Source organism: Apium graveolens, chromosome 8 (genome assembly GCF_009905375.1).
Source record: "Apium graveolens cultivar Ventura chromosome 8, ASM990537v1, whole genome shotgun sequence".
Taxonomy (NCBI): Eukaryota; Viridiplantae; Streptophyta; class Magnoliopsida; order Apiales; family Apiaceae; genus Apium; species Apium graveolens.
This window is the reverse complement of record NC_133654.1, coordinates 53,832,471-53,851,876: the sequence shown is the minus strand read 5'-3', so window position 1 is coordinate 53,851,876 and position 19,406 is coordinate 53,832,471. Positions and strand designations below refer to the sequence as shown.

The 19,406-nt window shown below is 38.0% G+C and overlaps 1 protein-coding gene across 1 annotated transcript; it reads right to left on the bottom strand.

The window, feature by feature from the left end:
* Positions 1–861: 861 nt before the first annotated feature.
* Positions 862–5,181, bottom strand: LOC141679589 (uncharacterized). Its single transcript, XM_074486052.1, has 10 exons — positions 4,834–5,181; positions 4,741–4,761; positions 4,251–4,372; positions 3,932–4,033; positions 3,689–3,797; positions 3,357–3,570; positions 2,600–2,648; positions 1,636–1,727; positions 1,368–1,527; positions 862–1,124 (listed from the first exon to the last, which is right to left on the bottom strand). Exons 1-8 carry the CDS (start codon positions 5,179–5,181, stop codon positions 1,682–1,684), a joined length of 1,011 nt encoding a protein of 336 aa, XP_074342153.1. The 3' UTR covers positions 862–1,124; positions 1,368–1,527; positions 1,636–1,681.
* Positions 5,182–19,406: the final 14,225 nt, after the last annotated feature.

Sequence of the window (19,406 nt, the reverse complement as noted above, 5' to 3'; positions counted from 1 at the left end):
CAAGAAATGATCTTTCATTAATGGATAAAGATTTAAGTTGAATAGGAAAGACAACAAAAGAAAATAGATCATAAACTAGGTTGTCTTCTTCTTGTTGGCCTCCTTCAGCTTGTTTCCATAAGATTGGAAATCCTAATGATTCTCTCATGTTTTGATAACCGTCTTCTTATCTTTATTCTTCAAAGACTTCAAGGAGAAGTTGATAGACATCCATCGGAAAATCCATGGTTTCAAGTTTTAGAGTTGAGAGGAGGATGAGATAGATATGAAGTTGAGAATGAGTGGGTTTTGAAAATCTAAAGAAAAGGGTGAGGAACTGACTGTTTATAAAAATGAGAGAGAGGGGAAATATGAAGAGACACCTTAATTTGAAAAAGTTAATCAATCAAATTTCTTTATAGAAAATTTATTAACTATTTTTCTCCAAAATTAGAAGACATAGACAAATGATAATTATGCTAGTGCACATAAATGAATAATAACAAGGAAAACACATTGCATGCAAACACATTTATCTAGTCATACACTCCTAAACTCATTATTAAAATATAGAAATACGTATAATAAAGCAGAACTTATCGAAGCAAGATTTTTGATCCTGATTAGCCGATCTCAGATGGATCTTCTTTAACAAGTTTTCTCCACTTTTCTTCTTTTTGGCTTTTTATGTTTTCATCCCTGCAACATTTTTCAAACAATTTCGAAACCATTTCATTAAGAAATCATTTATAAAGCAAATAATACCATTTATTTGCTATTGTAACATTTTATAAAGCTAATGTAACACTTTGCTAATGAAAAAAATGAAAATGTGTTGTTGATATTTATGCAATCCCAAAAACAAATTTATTAACACAATGATTCATTCAACAATACCATTTCATAAAACCGATGTAAAATTTAAATATACTACATAAATCTAATACATCCCAAACTTCATAATCTACTAAGTACAAACATTACAAGTCTAAATTACGAGAATCGTAATTAACTTAACTAATTAAACCAACTAATTTACATCGCAATACTTGTACATGGTAATACTAATTTACCAAACCCAGAAAAGATTTAGGAGAGACATAGAACCAAGTCCAATGGTAAACATTCTCCACCAAGTAATGCTCCTGCAAAAATCATCCCACTCGTTATTGTTCTATGTAAGAAGAACATATGAGGTTGTCAATATCTAATCAAACTATTACAATTAAATATTTTTCTTTAACTAGGTTAGGATGATATGTTTTTGGTATCGGCAGCCAATCATAGCATATTCATGTCAATCATAACCTATTATAATTTTATCAAGTTATAATGCCAATCATAGCTGCCTTATTGACAAATACGAAAGCATAACAACAAAAACTAACATCTTAGAGAGCTTGTTAGGAGTGCCACCAGTGATCAGCTACTTTAGCATCACGGAGAAGAGAGGGCACAGGTTTCAGATTCTTCAGCTGTGCTAACAAATCTGGCTTCCATTTTACCCATTTCTGTAGAATCTTGTTGCTGCTCTGCCACGGGACCATTCTGTACCAAAAGTACACTAAAGAAATAAATCACAAAGGAACACAAAGGGTCGAGTAAATAGTTGTCTTTATTAAAACCCATGCACAGCCTACGTAGCTTTAATATTACCTCAACAAGTTTAGACAAACTCTTTAGCTTTCATGCATTTCTATTGCTATTTGAGACTCTGTCGGTCAATTGTCATTTCCATCCTTTTCGTTCTGCAAAACATAAAACTTTAAAACATAACAAGGATATAGAGAGAGTTGTCTAACACCATCGGTTACATCCAACCCCCGCACCAGACTATGATGAATGACGAACCTTAAGACTTGGACCCTTAATACCAAGGATATAGAGAGAGCTGTCTAGAAAATAGTACCATCCTAATTCATCCCATGTTGCATGTTATGTTTCACACTTTCACTAGGATCCTTGTTTATTATCCTTCAAATCTTTAATTCACTGATTTTTTTACAAAAGCCTTAAGTTTAAGAGTGTCCGAATGTAGGGACATGAGATTTGGATCATCTGCATAAAGAATAACATGTACATCTGTAGTACTTTATAGGCCATAAACATGACTTACTTTTGACTTGCCAACTACTGCTAAGTAGCTAATTTGTTACACTAATACATTAACTTCGTTCGTGCTCCAAACTAGATCCCAGTATCTAAATCAAGCTATCAAATAAAGATATTAAAATAATGCAACTTAATCAAGATCATGAACTTTAAAAGACTGGAAAAACCTAAATTGAATACAGAGGTTAAAATAATATGAGTATAGACAAAGACAAACATACGAAGGATCAAGAATCGTAAAATCTATTAATTTTTATGCAGATATTTAAAAATCGCAGACATTAAGTGCAAAAATATTAGTTCTCGAGATTTATGGATTGTCTTAACATTTGTGTATGCAAGAACTTGTTTTTCAATTTTCAAACACAACAAAATATGATGGAGCAAAGGATCAGAAATCGAGTGAGAGCAATTATAAGTTTATGTGCTAGATTTTACCCTCTGTAGCTTGGACCTAATTCAGGTTCCAACAAGTTATTGATTCCATTGTGAATTCCATCAATCATACCTCCAGGAGTTGACAGAGATATTTGTGCCAGTCCATTGTCCATCACCACCTGAATAAAGACCATTAGAATTAATTGTTGGTGTATGTTACATACATATTTCTGAAAACAGAAACATCATGAGTTATAAATAGGGATTTATGGATGCAAACTGATAGCATAACAGATCTTTTAATGTGATCAAAACTAAAGCCTAAAGTTACTCGAGTGATATCATTTCCCTATAAAGGATGCGGAGGTATGAGTGTCGAGCGTTTAGTTGCATGGATTCCAAAGGTATAAATTAGCATGCTCAACAAATACATTATCATCATCAGTTGTGTCATTAGAGGCATCAACAGAAACATAAAAACTTCCAGCATCACAACCAATAATAGAAGCATTACAATCCACGCCCTGTGAGTTACTTAGACAATGAGGAAATTCAAGTTTTGTCGCATGAAGAGCAGAACCTAATGGAAGAGTGCAAACGAGCTGTCTACGTCATGAAAAGAATATTCAGCAAGTCTATATATGTGTCCGATGAGAGTTTCATCAGCAGCTCTAGTATTAATTGCACGATTGAGGTGAGATTTTACGAAAAAAGGGCTTGAAATAAGGGAAAACCAGGCTTTGGATATGGATTTGCATCGGAGTAAAGATTTGACAGGAAGCCTTAAAATAACCTCAGATAGGAGACCGTCCTCCATTAACATCTTACCTGCATTGTCTCTTGTTAGAAATTTTAACAGATCTTTTGTTATAAATATCAAAACAAACCTGAAACTAACTCGTTTGGCTCCAGGATCCTGCACATCTTACAAGAGAAAACCTTGCTGGTACTTGTTATTTCAGAGAAAAAAAGTCTCCTCTCGAGCAGTAGCATCATCAGCGACCTTCGCCGTGAAGTTGATATGGAAAAGCATGCTAGCAGCATCACACGTGTAAGGAATCCCGGCTTCACCAGTTTATATTTTATTTTATAACCCACATCCTATGAATTTTACATCAAGGCAAACATAACATAAACAACGATCAAGAGAATCCAACAAAATGGTAAATCATGATTTGATTTAAAGAAAAGCAAACAAAAACATTTGAGAGAAACTGACCACCAATTTTTGGTTATAATAGTTCAAGGCTTCAGTTGCATTATCAACTTGTTCCGATATGTACACTCGTTCCTTTTCGGGTTCAAAGGAAACACAAATTTTTTTAAGCCTGCCATTTCAGATATTATAACCAAAATCACTAGAAAACTTGAGCAAATTAAGAGAAGGGTTACTTGAATTAGGGAAGCAGCAAACATCGGGGAAAAACAATAAATTATACATCAATTAGAAAATAAATAATACCCGGAAACTAACAGCAACAGGGAACCCCAGTGTAAATAACAATCAGATAAACCAATCAGAGTTACAGCCTTTATACACTCGTGTGGCGAGGCTTCTGGCTGACTTTAATTAAATAACATATTAAGTAAACATGACACCACAACTACGTGTAATGAATTCATAATAAGCAAATGAAATTGCAGGAGATTAATTTTAAATATAATGAATGATTAATTAAAGAAATATAGAGCTCGGGTTTAAGGGATTAATAGGTGGATAAAAAATGAGAAATGAAATAGAATAAGAAAGAAGGTGAGATGAGGGAAGGAGGGTTAGTTACCAGTGGAGAAAGAAGATAAACAAAGCTTGTGAGTAGGTTGTTGTCGTCGTATCGATTTGAGGATGCTGTAAGAACGAACAAGAACATCTCGTATCCCCATCTCTCTCAAAATCAATTGAGCCCTAATTTGATGAAAAATTCAAGTAACCTTAGCGATTTGAAGTGCAAATCTCTAGTCATGTAATAGATATTAAAACCGGCAGCGAGATAGTCAGATAGTGAAGGTAGTAGTGTGATTGGTCCCGATCAGGCCTTGGGACCGTAACAACAAGAATTTTCTACTTTAGGCGAGAATGACCTTGAAAGTTTGTTCATTCATCATAAAAGAAAACTAGTGCACAAGAACTTTAAATACAGTGTTACAGACCCACTTCTCCACTAAACTCACAACTGCTATTTTCACTCCCTTATCCACATCTTAAGAATTACTGATACTATTTTAGCTAATTAACATAATAAAAATAAAATATGTTACTTGACCTATTCTTACCAAAATAAAGATAAGGAGCAACTACTACATATTTAACCAAAGAACTTGGAATTTGGTTTGGACACTCTTGTAGATCTTCTTGGCTTATCAAACAATACCTCCCCCTTTCAAAGGAATCTTGTCTGCAAGGTTCAAAGTAAGAAATTTGTCCTTCAATTCTTTTGCATTTTCCCAAGTTGCGTTTTCAACAGGTAACTTCTTCCATTTGACAAGTTGTTCTTCTTCAAAACTGGACCCTTTTTTGAACCATCTCGTATCCAGAATTGCTTCAGGTTCCATGACAATTTCTCCGTCATCTGTGATAAGAGGTAATTCGTTATTGCGCACCTCAGCATCCCCGATCCTTTTTTCAAATAACGATACATGAAAAACAGGATGGACTCTCGATCCATTTGGAAGCCCAAACTTATACGCAACTGCCCCAATTTTGGGTTCGACCATATACTGTTGTAATATCCTCTAATTTTTAGAATTAGATTAATAATAGAATAATAAAATAAAAAGGATTAAAATTTGATAAGGACTAGGATTTAAAATTGAATTAGAGTAATGGACCTAAAATTTGGATCAATTCTAATATGGATAACTTGTAGATTAAGATATAGGGTTTTGTATCGTTATAAATACACCTTATTCGTCCTCCTCGTTTTAATTAATAAAATTCGTAGGGCTCTTCTCAGCAAAAATCAGCAGTCTTGTAAAATTCGTAGAAAATTCATAGTAAGTCAGAATTCAGTGATTCTGGGCTGTCTTTTCATTCTCTACAACTTTCGTGCTTTGTATTTTCCAAGATAACTTCGTTTAGAGGGTCAAAAAGACTATATTCAGATCTGATCAGTTTTAGAGGTAAGTTTTCGATCGATCTTACTAGTGTTTTTAAAATTGTGTGTTGTGCGTTTATATTTGATTATCAAAACTTGGGCTAAGTGATCATATATTTGATATTATTATGTGATATAGAATATGTATCGATGTGTATATGTGATGTCTAGACGATAATTTGAGATCTTTGATTTGTGCCATGGTTTGTGAAAATATCGAATAAGAACTTAGGACCGCATTCACCGGATTGTAGTGACAGTTTTATGAAAATTTAGGACCGTTCACCGGGTTGTAGTGGTCGTGGCATGAGTTATTGATTTTGAATAATTGTTGTTTATGTGATATGTGTATTGTGTGTGTCGAATAAGAATAAGAATGTGTATCGAAAATGTTTGTTTTGTATATTGTACATCGTATCGTATAGATTATCGTATTTTGTTATATGTGTTCATGTTACTTGGCCTACTAGTTGGATCGATTGGTTTCTTGCTGGCCTGTATAGCTCATTCTTACAATTTCAGGTTTCGTCTAAGTTTCAAGTTGGATAACATTGGAGTTCGAGGACTTAGGATTGGACTAGAATGAACTTTGGACTTTCGGTTTTAGCTGCGCGTTTGTAATAGACACCTCTGTAATAGAATTTCGGTTTAATAATTTGTTTTGTATTAGTTTTGGTTTAGAATTAATGGTCAGGAAGTGCGGGTCGTTACATTTGTCCATAAAATCGACTTGACAGCTTCTGTGAGGCCCTGCGAAAAACAGAATGCTGACAGCTTAAGATAAACAAAATCTCCAATGTGAAAGTGGACATCTCGTCGTTTGGAGTCAGTCGTTTGCTTCATACGGTTGGCTGCAGCATGTAAGTTTTCTTTGAGTTATTTTAACAAGTCATTACGAGAGGTCAATGTCTTGTCGACTTCATCAACAAAAGAGGTTCCAGTTTGATAACAGGGAATAGATAGGGGCAACATGCCGTAGAGGGCCTGAAATGGTGTCATGCCAGTCGATGCATGATAGGCCGTGTTATACCAAAATTCTGCCCATGGAAGAAAGGTACTCCATTTTTTTGGTTGTTGAGAGACAAAACAACATAGATACTGTTCAACGCAGCGATTGGGAACCTCTGATTGACCATCGGTTTGTGGGTAATAGGCCGAGCTCATTTTAAGTTTACCAGAAAACTTAAAAAATTCACGCCAGAAGTGACTGATAAAAAACAGGGTCTCTATCACTGACAATGGATCTAGGCATGCCATGAAGTTTGACCACGTCTTCAACGAACTTCTCAGCAACCATCTTCGCTGTGTAGGGGTGAGATAAGGTCATAAAATATACCGATTTGCTTAGCCGATCAACAACCACCAGGATTGTGTTCTTTCCATTCGAAAGGGGAAGACCTTCTATAAAATCCATGGTTATGTCATCCCACATTTGACAGGGAATTGGTAGTGGCTGAAGTAGTCCTGCTGGTGATAAAGTGTCAGCTTTATTCTTTTGACATACATCACAGGAAGCTATATAGCCTTGGATATCCTTATACATAGAGGGCCAATAAAATTGTTGTGCCATTCTTTTATAAATCCTTAAGACTCCTGAATGTTCTCCCAATGGTGAGTCATGAAAATCTTTTAGTAATTGCGGAACAATAGAAGAGTGAGGAGGAACAACTCGGTTTTTATAACAAAGTAAGCCATTGCGCCACATATAAGGTTTACCTGGGGCATCACTTGCTGATTTGCTGATTTTCTGCATATATAAGTTCCCGACAGCCTCATTTTTTATGGCATCCCATAGTGACGTCTCAGGTACAAATAAGGCAACCAAACTAGGATTGTTCATCACCCGAGAGAGTGCATCTGCAGCTGCATTGTCTCGACCAGGCCTATAAATGACTTTGTAGTCATATCCCAATAATTTACTTACCCACTGTTCTTGCTCCGGAGTTGAATTACGTTGCTTGAGCAAGCATTTGAGGCTCCTGTGATCCGTTTGAATAAAGAATCTATGTCCAAGCAAGTAAGGTCTACATATGCTGATAGCATGAATGATTGCGAGCATTTCTTTGGCATAAATAGACCATGAATTTTTATTGGCTCCCAAAGCTCGACTCATGAATGTTACCGGTCGTCCTTGTTGAGTGAGCACAACACCAATACCCTCACCTGAAGCATCTGATTCAATAACAAAGGGCTCATTAAAATTAGGCATAGCAAGTGTTGGAGTTGAAGTCATAGCTTGTTTAAGTGCGTTGAACGATGCATCTGCTTCTGCATCCCAGCTGAACTTGCCTTTTCGGAAAAGATTTGTAAGTGGTTGTGCTATGACACCATAATTACGCACAAATTTGCGGTAGTATCCTGTAAGACCCAAAAATCCACGTAATTAAGAGACATTGGAAGGACTTGGCCACTTGAGAACTGCTGCAATTTTATTTTGATCCACTTTAACACCTTGGGAAGTGACGATGTGGCCCAGATATTCAAGTTCCTATTGCTCGAAACTGCACTTGCTTAACTTGACAAAAAAGTTGTGTTGCCTTAAAATGTCAAAAACCTTTCGAACGTGTTCAAGATGCATAGTCCAGTTGGGGCTATAAACTAAAATATCATAAAAAACTAGTACGAATTTTTGAAGATGTGGTCGAAAAATCAAATTCATGATAGCTTGAAACGTGGAGGGTGCATTACATATCCCAAATGGCATAACTAAATATTCATAATGACTGTTGTGTGTACAAAATGCAGTTTTATGAATATCTAGTGTGTTTACACGAACCTGATGAAAGCCTGACCTCAAATCCAGTTTGGTAAAATAGGAAGCTCCGTGTAGTTCATCTAACATGTCATCAACAGTAGGAATAGGAAATCTATCTTTGATTGTGACTTTGTTGAGAGCTCTATAGTCTGTACAAAATCGCCAGGAGCCATTTTTTTATGACTAAGAGAACAGGTGATGATAATGGACTGGTACTAGGTTTTATTAACCCCATTTGCAACATGTCATGAACTTGTTTTTCAATTTCATCCTCTTCAAAATAGGCATACCTGTATGGTATGACATTGACAGGTTCCGTTCCTTCCTTTAAGTTGATGCAATGATCAATTTCTCTGGCAGGGGGCAATTGTGTTGGCTCTTGAAAGATGTCATCAAATTGTCTCAATAGAGGCTAGAGGCGGCCACACGGGCGTGCCGTGTGTGCCGGGCCGGTTTTCCGGCGGGGCGGGTTCCGTATCAGCCGATTCGTGGCCGGCACGTTCAATGTTACGGTCCGTGCCGGGTTAGTGCCGAATCATTATAATTAAACTCGCGTACAACTCGCGGTTTGTACGAGCTATACGAGCTCGCGTGTTGGCCGCCGGGCGAGTCGGTGGTTTCCGAGTTATGCGAGTTTGAGCGTGTTTATTTTTGAGCAATACTGGAGATTAACAATTGATGTATACACATGATAATTACCTGCTCTGTTAAGCTACAAAAGTAATAATAATATTATTATTATTATTTGCGGCTAATAATAATAATAATAAATAATTATGTTAAATATTTATCTTTTTTAATATCAACATGTATTAAAATAAATAAAAGAAAAGAGGACGGTACCTCTATAAATTTTATTAATTAAAAAAATGTTATAATTGATTTGAGAGGACTCCTCTCTAAAAAACGGAACAAACCGCATTTTACATTTTGAACAAAATACAAATTAAAAGAAAATTAAAAAATGCAATATTAAAATATTCTATCATTTTACTATTTCATTTATTCAAATTCTTCTTCTTCTTGTTCGGTTGTTGACATGCCTGATTCCGATGTTGTGTCCATTGTCATCCAAACCTCTTCTTCTCCATCCGAGTCGTCTTTTTTCCTTCCTTGTTGTCTTTTCGCGGCTTGATCCCAATCCTTTTTGCAAACACATATTTTTACCACATCCGGCGATAGACTTGATCTCTTCTCGTCCAACACTCTTCTACCGGCACTAAAAGCGGATTCAGAAGCAATTGTAGAGGCGGGAACTACTAAAATGTCCCTCGCAATTTTAGCTAACACCGGAAATTGGTTCTCATGATTTTTCCACCATGTTAGTATTGAAAAATGCTCATCTAACTCATAATGATAAGAAAAAAACTCTCTAGTCATGCTAAAAGAAGTTGTAGGTGCAGAAGAAGTAGTGAAAATTCTACACTTTTGTTTTTTAGTTAGGATATCCATCACTTTACTATTGAACCTACTACTACTATTACTAGTCTTAGGTAATACAAGATTTGGAGTTTTGGGAGTATATACATCTATAAGACGATGTAATAAATCTAAACAATTAGTTACATAAAGAATATGATTATATGAAACTCCTAGCACCATGTAATAATGTTCTAGGATATTTTCTAAACCTTCTTTTCTAACACCAGGATCAAGAAGACATGCAACACCATAAACATAAGGAAATTCAGTAAAATATTCTATCCACTTAATTTTCATATCAACAATAATTGAACCAAAATGTTGATCTTTTTCAAATTCTTTTAAAGTAGTAACAATATTAACACACTCAACAATAACATGATGTGCATTTGGTTCGTAAACGTAAGAAAAAATCTTAGTAGCATGTGCATAACACTCAAGCAAATCACGTACCATAATTGCCAATGCCCACTGAGATTCATCAATTAATCTATCCTCCACTTGGTTTCTTGGATCAGAATTATACAACTCCGTGATAACTACCTTATATTTAATTGCATCACATAGTAATTTATAAGTCGAACCCCATCTCGTGGGACAATCAATACCCCACTTTTTGGGTAGTAACCCGTTTTCTCTACATAATTTTTTATATTGTCTCTTTAATGTGTGTGCTATACGTAAATATTTAATTATTTTTCTAATGGGTAATAAAAAAGTTGTTATTTGTGAAATCCCCTTTTGTGCTGATAAGTTAAGTATGTGTGCACAACATCTAATATGCAAGAAAGCGCCATCTAATACGGTAGGAATATCTTGTGAAATATAATAAATAGCTTTATCATTTGCCGAAGCATTATCCAAAGAAATCGTAAACACCTTGTGAAATAAATTAAATTCGTTCATTGTTTCCACTATTCTTGTTTTTATGTTATAACCGGTGTGTGACTCATCCATAACATCAAAAGCAATTATTCGTTTTTGTAAAAAATATTCGGAATCAATCCAATGAACCGTAACATAAATAAATGGTTCACCTTGACTTGAACTCCAACAGTCACTAGTTAAAGAAACCATACCATCAAAATCACGAAAATATTCAATTAATTGTGCTCGCTTAGAATAATATTGTTTTTGTGTGTGACGTTTAAGTGTATTCCTAGAAATTTTTTTAAATGCCGGGTTTATTGATTCTTTAATCATATGCTCTAAATTCGGACTCTCGTCGTGAGAAAAAGGTAACTCGTCTAGTGTAACATAAGTAGCAAAAGATTCAATCATTCTATCTCTATTATAGACGAAAGGCATACCTCCACCGGGAGACGATGTCACAAAACCACCCATTTGTGTTTGTTGTGGTGAACCTCCCCGCGCGGTTCCACTTTCGTGACTTTGCTTCGTAATGTCGTGATATTTTTGTAAATGCCGATCAAGTGTACCCGTACCGGAGCCTTTAGAGTGAATAAAAGGTTGTGGATTTCGACCATTTTGAATACAAAGTAAACAAAACACTCTAAATTTATTCGGATCTTCCTCCATTGCTTCTCTTGAATAATAATTCCAAACATGTGATTGATGTCTTGCACTGGAAGCACTACCTGCAAAATTAAAAATAATAACCAAACTTACAAATTTTTTAATTCGGATGGCTTACAAAATTTGAAACACCAAACTCACACATTCGAATTATTTCAATAATAACCATATATATAAATTATTTCGAAAACACGTAAATAAGTATATATTTGAATTATTCGCATTATTAGCAAACAACAGAAAAATAAATTTAAAGAACAAATATTTTTAAAAACAAAAAAATAAAAAACTAAGTATACTAAAAGTCGAACGAAACTATATTTTTTAAAACATAAAAAACGAATTATAATAGAAATTACATTTTTTAAAACATAAAAAACGAATAATAATCGAAATTATATTTTTTAAAACATAAAAAATGAATAATAATCGAAATTATATTTTTTTTAAACATAAAAAAATGAATAATAACTTACCAGGTTGTAGGGGTCGAGGTGGTCTCATACTTGTTGCTTGAGTTGAACCGTGTGATGAGGTTGTGCCCCTTCCTTCTTCCATTTTAATTTTTTCGCCGGAAAATTTATAAGATCGCCGGAATAATTACAAGGTCGTCGGAATTTTGTTACAATGAGAGTTAGTGAGCGAGGAGAAGAGAGATTGTGAGAGTGAGAGAGAATGAGAGAGGAGAGATTGTGAGAGTGAGATAGAATGAGAGAGAGAGCTTTGTGGCCTGTGGAACAAAAATGAAGCTGGTGCAAATTTTATAGGGAGAAAATATTAGCCGTTGGACTTGAGAGATTAAAAAAAAAAGACGTTAGAGGCTCAGGTTTACGTTACATAGAAGAAAAGAGACTGAGTTGCAGAAGTTGCAGGCATGAATGTTTGCAGAAGTTGCAGACTGAGTTGAAAGGAAGAACGCGGCAGCTTTTGAACGTCCAGGCGCGTGCGTGTTCGCACGGTTCACGGTTCGAACGGGTCGAACGAATCGAGCGGGTTCGCGGGTTCACGGTTCGAACGGGTCGAACGAATCGAGCGGGTTCGTGTGTCGGGTCTGTTTCGTGCCGGTTAAGAGTGTCGTGCCGTGCCGATTATCGAATCCTGGAAACTGAACCCATAAACGACCCGTTATTTTTTGCGAATTGTGCCGAGTTTGATTCGGCCCGTTACGAGCTGAGTTGATACGGTTTATTTGACGAGTCGGGGCGAGCCGGGGCGGGGCTAACCGCCCGTTTGGCCACCTCTAATAGAGGCTCCATATCATCATGTAAATTTTGTTGCTTCTCTTTATCTGAAGCCTTAGACTCTTCGTTTGTTGCCCGAAAGTAAATAGAATATACAGAGTGTCCTTGTTTAAGCTCTTTGGAAATCGCTTTTGCAGATGAAGCTTTAATAGGCTGATTACCAATTTCGTGCAATGTATGGTGCTGACTCCCATATTGAAATTCCATGGTAAGGTTCTTCCAGTTACACATGATTGTTCCCAATTGCTCTAGCCATTGGACTCCTAACACCAAATCCAGGCCCACTAATGGTAAGGTAAAAAGAGTAAGATAGAATGGTATACCTTGAATCATTGCATTCACATCTTCAAACTTCTCACGACATGGTAGTGGGTCGCCATTAGCCACTTTAACATTAAACGGTTTAGTTGGAATGATTGGCAATTGCAGTAGACCAACCACTTTGTCACTGATTAAATTATGAGTAGACCTGCTATCAATGAGGACCATGTCCTCTTTGATGGGTTTCGAGCACATAAACGTAACGGAAACAATAATTAAAAACGTAAAAATCATAATTTTCGAAACCCGCCGCAGGATCCATGCGAAAAACATATATATAATTCGTAGATCAGATTGTTTACCTTAAGAAGTTTTACCAATTGGTTGACTGATGGAGATCCAAAGCTTGTTCAATCACCACGCATCCCGCTCTCGCGATCTACGCTATATCGGTATCCACACGAATACTTGAACTCAAGGATTGGATGTGTACTAGCACAAACTCGTTTCTTCTTAATTTCTCCATCTTCTCTCTTGGTGGTTAGGGTTTTAGTAAAAGTCTTTTTTTGCACTCCCAAAAAAATCAGCCACACAAGAGATGTTATATAGAGAGTAGAAAAGCGAATTATAACTCTTAACTAATTAGGAGTTATTATTAATTTGAAATTCATATTTGTATTATAATTAAGTCTTACTTAATTATTTAACAAATAAATTTCATAATTAATATTAGTAAATTCGAATATCATTATTTATCTAATTAATTAAGTCAAACTTGATTAATATTATAAATAATTCAAATTACTTTAACTTAATTTAAATCCAATTTAAATTATATAATCCTTCAAGCATTCTTTGTCTGTGACCCTGTAGGTTATTATTACGTTGGCAACGAATTTTAAATCTAATTTAAAATCGTAAACAATGAGCGGCATCTAGTAATACATCATTGCTACCCAAGTAATAATAATTAAATCGGTGATCAATTAAACCTTTCGTGAATAATGTACAATGTAATATAATCCCTTTAACCAAATATTATGGATTAAACTAGAGGCATGTAATGTGTCATCCTCATCATAGTTTAATCCAAGTTTCCTTGATCAATGAGTAGACTATCATATCAAATCAACATTTGAGCGTGGCCACGCATTTCATAGTCTAGCTTTCATAAGAGGCCAATAATATCACTCCTAAAATAGGAGAGTTAAATCCCATCTAGATCATTCATATTTCTCATACGATTCATAATATACCCAATGTCCACTTTTATCATTACCCGGTCAAGGATAACTTTTAATGGAATTCAGCAATTATATAAATTAAATATAATTATATATATATATATTAGTATTAAATACAGCAATTATATATATTAGTTTTAATCCATAACATTTGGCGCCGTCTGTGGGAAAGCACAACAACAACCATGGCGAGAACACGGAGAACAACTAGCGCTCTGGAGGAGGGAACACCGTCAGGGACAACCCAGGTGATTTCGTCAACCGTGGAAATTCCTCCCCACTCAACTTATGCATCTACTCAAGCGGAAGCCCAGATGGGGGCAACTCAACCTCAACCATAAGGGACGACTCCCCCAAATATTCAAGGAAGTGGACGTGCTGGACGAAGTGAAACACGAGGGCAATCGCCCCTATATACGAGGTTTGGCTCCTATCCCCGAGGATCGGGAATTTTCTGGTCCTTACAGCGAGAGAGACTCCGAATCTTCGGATGATGAAGTGGCCCCAAGAAGGAGGCGTCCTGGCAAAGAGCCGATGGCCGATGGAAGACAACGCCCTCAAAGCACCCAAGTTGCTAATCCCCAAGAAGTGCAGGAAAGGATCAGGGCTCATGAGGCTGATATCCAAAGGCTGAGGCGCGACTTGGAAGCTCACCAGGCCACCAGACCCCAGATACCTCCTAGGGGGAGAAATCCTCCTCCTGTCATAGACCTGGATGGTCCGGTACGGAGAAGGGCTGTCGTCCCAAGAACTGATCCAAGCAATCTCCTTCCCCTTGGAGATCCTGATGATCCAACTCCACCTTTCACAGAAGAGATAATGAATGCCCATATCTCAAGGAAATTCAAGATGCCCACTATCAAAGCCTATGATGGCACGGGAGACCCCGCTAATCATGATAGGACATTCTCTAATGCACTGCTGTTGCAACCCGTGAATGATGCTATAAAGTGTCGGGCCTTCCCTCAAACCCTATCGGGTATGGCTCAAAGATGGTACAGTCGCTTGCCCCCAAACTCTATTGGATCGTTCAGAGAGTTAAGTCATGCTTTTATTAAGCAGTTCATCAATGGGAGAGTCCATGAGAAAAGTTCAGCATCTCTTATGAGTATTGTGCAGGGAGCTAAGGAATCTTTGAGAGATTACCTGAATCGTTTTACAAAGGAGGATTTAAAAGTCCCAGACCTTGATGATAAGGTAGCCATGATAGCACTGCAAAAAGGAACTAGGGATGAGTTTTTCAAGATGTCCTTGGCCAAACGTCCCCCTGAAAGCATGTTGCAGCTCCAAGAGAGGGCAGGGAAGTATATCAAGGTTGAAGAAAGTATGAGGAAGACCGTAGTAAGTAATGAGTCCACTGGAGGCAAGAAGCGAAAAACTGATCTGGAGTATATCGCTGAGGACAAGTATCCTGGAACCGAACAAAACCCTGATTCAACCCCCATGAGGGAGGACCTGGGCAAAAGTTCACCGAATACGCTAAGCTGAATGCTCCTAGAAGCCAGATCTTGATGGAAATCGAGAAAGATCGAGATATTCGTTGGCCTAAGCCCTTGAAGGCTGATCCCGCCAAGCTAGATAAGGGCAAGTATTGCAAATTCCACAAAGATGTTGGCCATGACACCGATGAGTGTAGGCAATTGAAAGACGAATTGAGTTTTTGATTCGAAAAGGAAGATTGAACAAGTATACTGGAGATGGAGGGGACAGGAATAATAATGGAAGGAAGAACTTTGAAGATCGTAGGAGGGACCAAGACGATCAGGGGCGGAATCCCCAACCTAGAGGGCCGGTTATAAATGCAATTTTTGGAGGGCCGCGACCTCGAGGGCCTGTGATAAACACGATCTTTGGAGGTCCAACTGCTGCTGGATTGTCCAAAAATTCCAGAAAGACATATACTAGAGAGGTTATGCATATTGTTGGAGAAGCCCCGAAGAGGGCCAGGACAGAAATAACATTGGCTTTTGATGATTCTGACCTAGAGGGTGTAAAGTTTCCTCATGACGACCCGCTGGTCATAACACCAATAATAGGAAATAGCCCGGTTAAGAGGGTCCTTGTGGATAATGGTGCTTCTGTGGATATATTGCTCCACGACGCCTTTCTAAGGATGGGGTATAACGACTCCCAGTTGACACCAACCGACATGCCGATATATGGATTTGCTGGAGTAGAATGTCATGTGGAAGGGATAATCAAATTGCCAACCACCATAGGTACGGAACCAAGGCAAGCAACGCAGATGTTGGATTTCGTGGTGGTAAAGGCTAGTTCAACTCATTATGCTATCATGGGGAGAACAGGGATACATGCCTTTAAGGCAGTCCCCTCTTCCCACCATTCAGTTATGAAGTTTCCCACCCGAAATGGGATTGGAGAAGAGAGAGGAGATCAAAAAATGGCTAGAAGCTGTTATGTGGCCTCTTTGAGGGCAGATGGAGTCGGGGGGCAGGTTCTTCCTATTGAAGATATGGATGTCCGAGAAAATGACGAGAAGAGAGGAAAGCCAGCAGAAGACTTGGTTTCGGTTCCTTTAGAACCCGAGAATCCTGAGAGGATGACTTTCATTGGAGCCACATTAGAGGAGCCCCTTAGAGGGAAGTTGGTGAAATTTTTACAAGAAAATAGTGATGTATTTGCATGGTCAGCAGCTGATATGCCAGGCATAGACCCAGAGCTGATTACTCACAAGCTAAACGTGGATCCAAGCCGGAAGATAGTGAAACAAAAGAAAAGAAATTTTGCCCCGGAAGACAAGAGGCTATAAAACAGGAAGTAGAAAAGCTCTTAGAGGCTGGTTTCATTGAGGAGATTCAATTTCCGGAGTGGTTAGCAAACCCTGTAATGGTGAAGAAGGCTAATGGAAAGTGGAGGATGTGTATAGACTTCATTGATCTGAATGATGCATGCCCTAAAGACTGTTTTCCATTGCCAAGGATTGATACTTTGATTGATGCCACTACTGGGCATGAGATGCTGAGTTTCATGGATGGATTTAGCGGATATAATCAGATTAAGATGCACAAGGATGACATTCCATAGGTATCATTTATCATTGACTTTGGTGTTTATTGTTATCTTGTTATGGCGTTTGGTCTTAAGAATGCGGGAGCCACCTATCAAAGGTTGGTAAATAAAATTTTTAAGGATCTTATTGGTAAGACTATGGAAGTCTATGTTGATGACATGTTAGTCAAGAGTCTAGTAAAGACTGATCATATAACCCATTTGAGGGAAGCTTTTGAGGTCTTGAGGTACCACAAGATGATGTTGAATCCTACGAAGTGTGCTTTCGGAGTAGGATCTGGAAAGTTCTTGGGATTGATGGTCTCAAAGAGAGGAATTGAGGCTAACCCCGATAAAATAAAGGCAATCCTGGACATGGAACCACCAAAAACTGTCAAGGATGTTCAAAAGCTCACAGGAAGGGTCGCTGCGCTAGGACGATTCATCTCCAAGTCAGGAGACAAGTACTTGTCATTCTTCAAGTCACTAAAGAACATCAAAGACTTTGTATGGAATGAGGAAAACCAGAAGGCATTCGAAGAGTTAAAGAAGTATATGGCTCAGGCCCCGTTGTTGGCTAAATCATCTTTGAATGAAGTTGTATTCTTGTACTTGGCTGTTTCAGAGAGCGCCTTGAGCGCGGTGTTGGTTAAGGAGGAGCTAAAAGTCCAGAAACCCGTATATTATGTCAGCAAAATTCTGCATGGTGCTGAATTGAATTATTCAACTATTGAGAAATTTGCTCTAGCCTTGGTAATGGCTTCGAGAAAACTGCGTCCTTACTTTCAGGCTCATCAGATTAAGGTGCTAACAAATCAGCCACTGAGAAATATCATTCACAGTCCCAAGGCAAGTGGGAGATTGATTAAGTGGGCAATAGAGTTGGGAGAGTTCGATCTCAAGTATAAGCCACGTACGGCCATAAAAGCCCAGGCACTAGCTGACTTCGTGGTGGAATGTACCATACCCAACCAAGAAGTCGGGGGGCAGGAAGATACCATACCTCAAGACAAGGAAGTCGATAATGGGGACAAAGAGAAGGATGATAAGGAGAAAGAATACTGGGTTCTCTATTTTGATGGAGCATCAAAAACAAATTCCAGTGGAGCAGGGTTGGTTTTGCAAAGCCCTGATGGGTTCTTAATTGAGTATGCTATGAAGCTAGACTTCCCAACCACAAACAATGAGGCAGAATATGAAGCCCTAATAGCTGGCCTTGGTCTAGCTGGGACACTTAGAGTCAAAAACTTAAAGGTCCGTGGAGACTCGAAGCTGATCATATCCCAGGTAAAGGGAGAATTTGAGGCAAGGGATGATACGATGGCTAAGTATGTCCGCCTAGTAAGGGCTGTGATGACCCAATTTAATGAATGCCATGTTGAACACATTCCAAGGGAAGAAAATGCTAAGGCAGATGCGCTATCAAAGTTTGCTTTATCTGAGATAGAAGAAAGTTCAGGCAGTGTGTACTTCCGTGTTTTGAAGACACGAAGCATAGATGTTAAGCTTGTGGCTCCCATAGGCCTAGGGACGTCATGGATTGATCCCATCAAGGCTCACATTCAAACCGGTTGGTTGCCAAGCGATGCAACTGAAGCACGGAAGTTAACTGTTCGAGCACTAAGGTACTCTTTGATAGATGGGATTCTTTACAAAAGATCCTTCGTGGTTCCTTACTTGAGGTGTCTCAGGCCCGATGAGGCACGCTTGGCTCTTGAAGAAGTGCATGAAGGTATTTGTGGACAACACTTGGGGGCAGGGCCTTGGCTTATAAGATAACTCGCCTAGGCTTTTATTGGCCAGAAATGATGGCTGATGCCAAAGAATATGTGAAGAAGTGTGACCGCTGTCAGAAGCATGCACCTGTTGTTAGACAACCTCCCGAGATGCTGACATCTATCAACTCGCCCATTCCCTTTGCTATGTGGAGGATGGATATTCTGGGGCCTTTCCCTATGGCCACGACACAAAGGAAGTTTCTGATTGTAGCCATTGATTATTTCACCAAGTGGATTGAAGCCAAACCCTTGGCCAAAATCACAACTAAGCAGGTTGCACAATTCCTGTGGGAAAACATTATGTGCCGATATGGAATTCCCCGTATCCTCATCACTGACAATGGAACACAATTCAACAACGAGGAATTCAAGAAGTATTGTGAAGAAAATGAAATTGAGTTACGGTTCACATCTGTGGCTCACCCACAAGCCAATGGGCAAGCGGAAGTAGCAAATCGAATAATCCTGGATGGACTAAAGAAGAGGATCGAGAAGTCAAGAAATAATTGGGTGGATGAGATACTTCCCATATTATGGGCCTATAGGACTACTTGTAGAGTAACGACAGGAGCAACTCCCTTCATGTTGGCATATGGGGC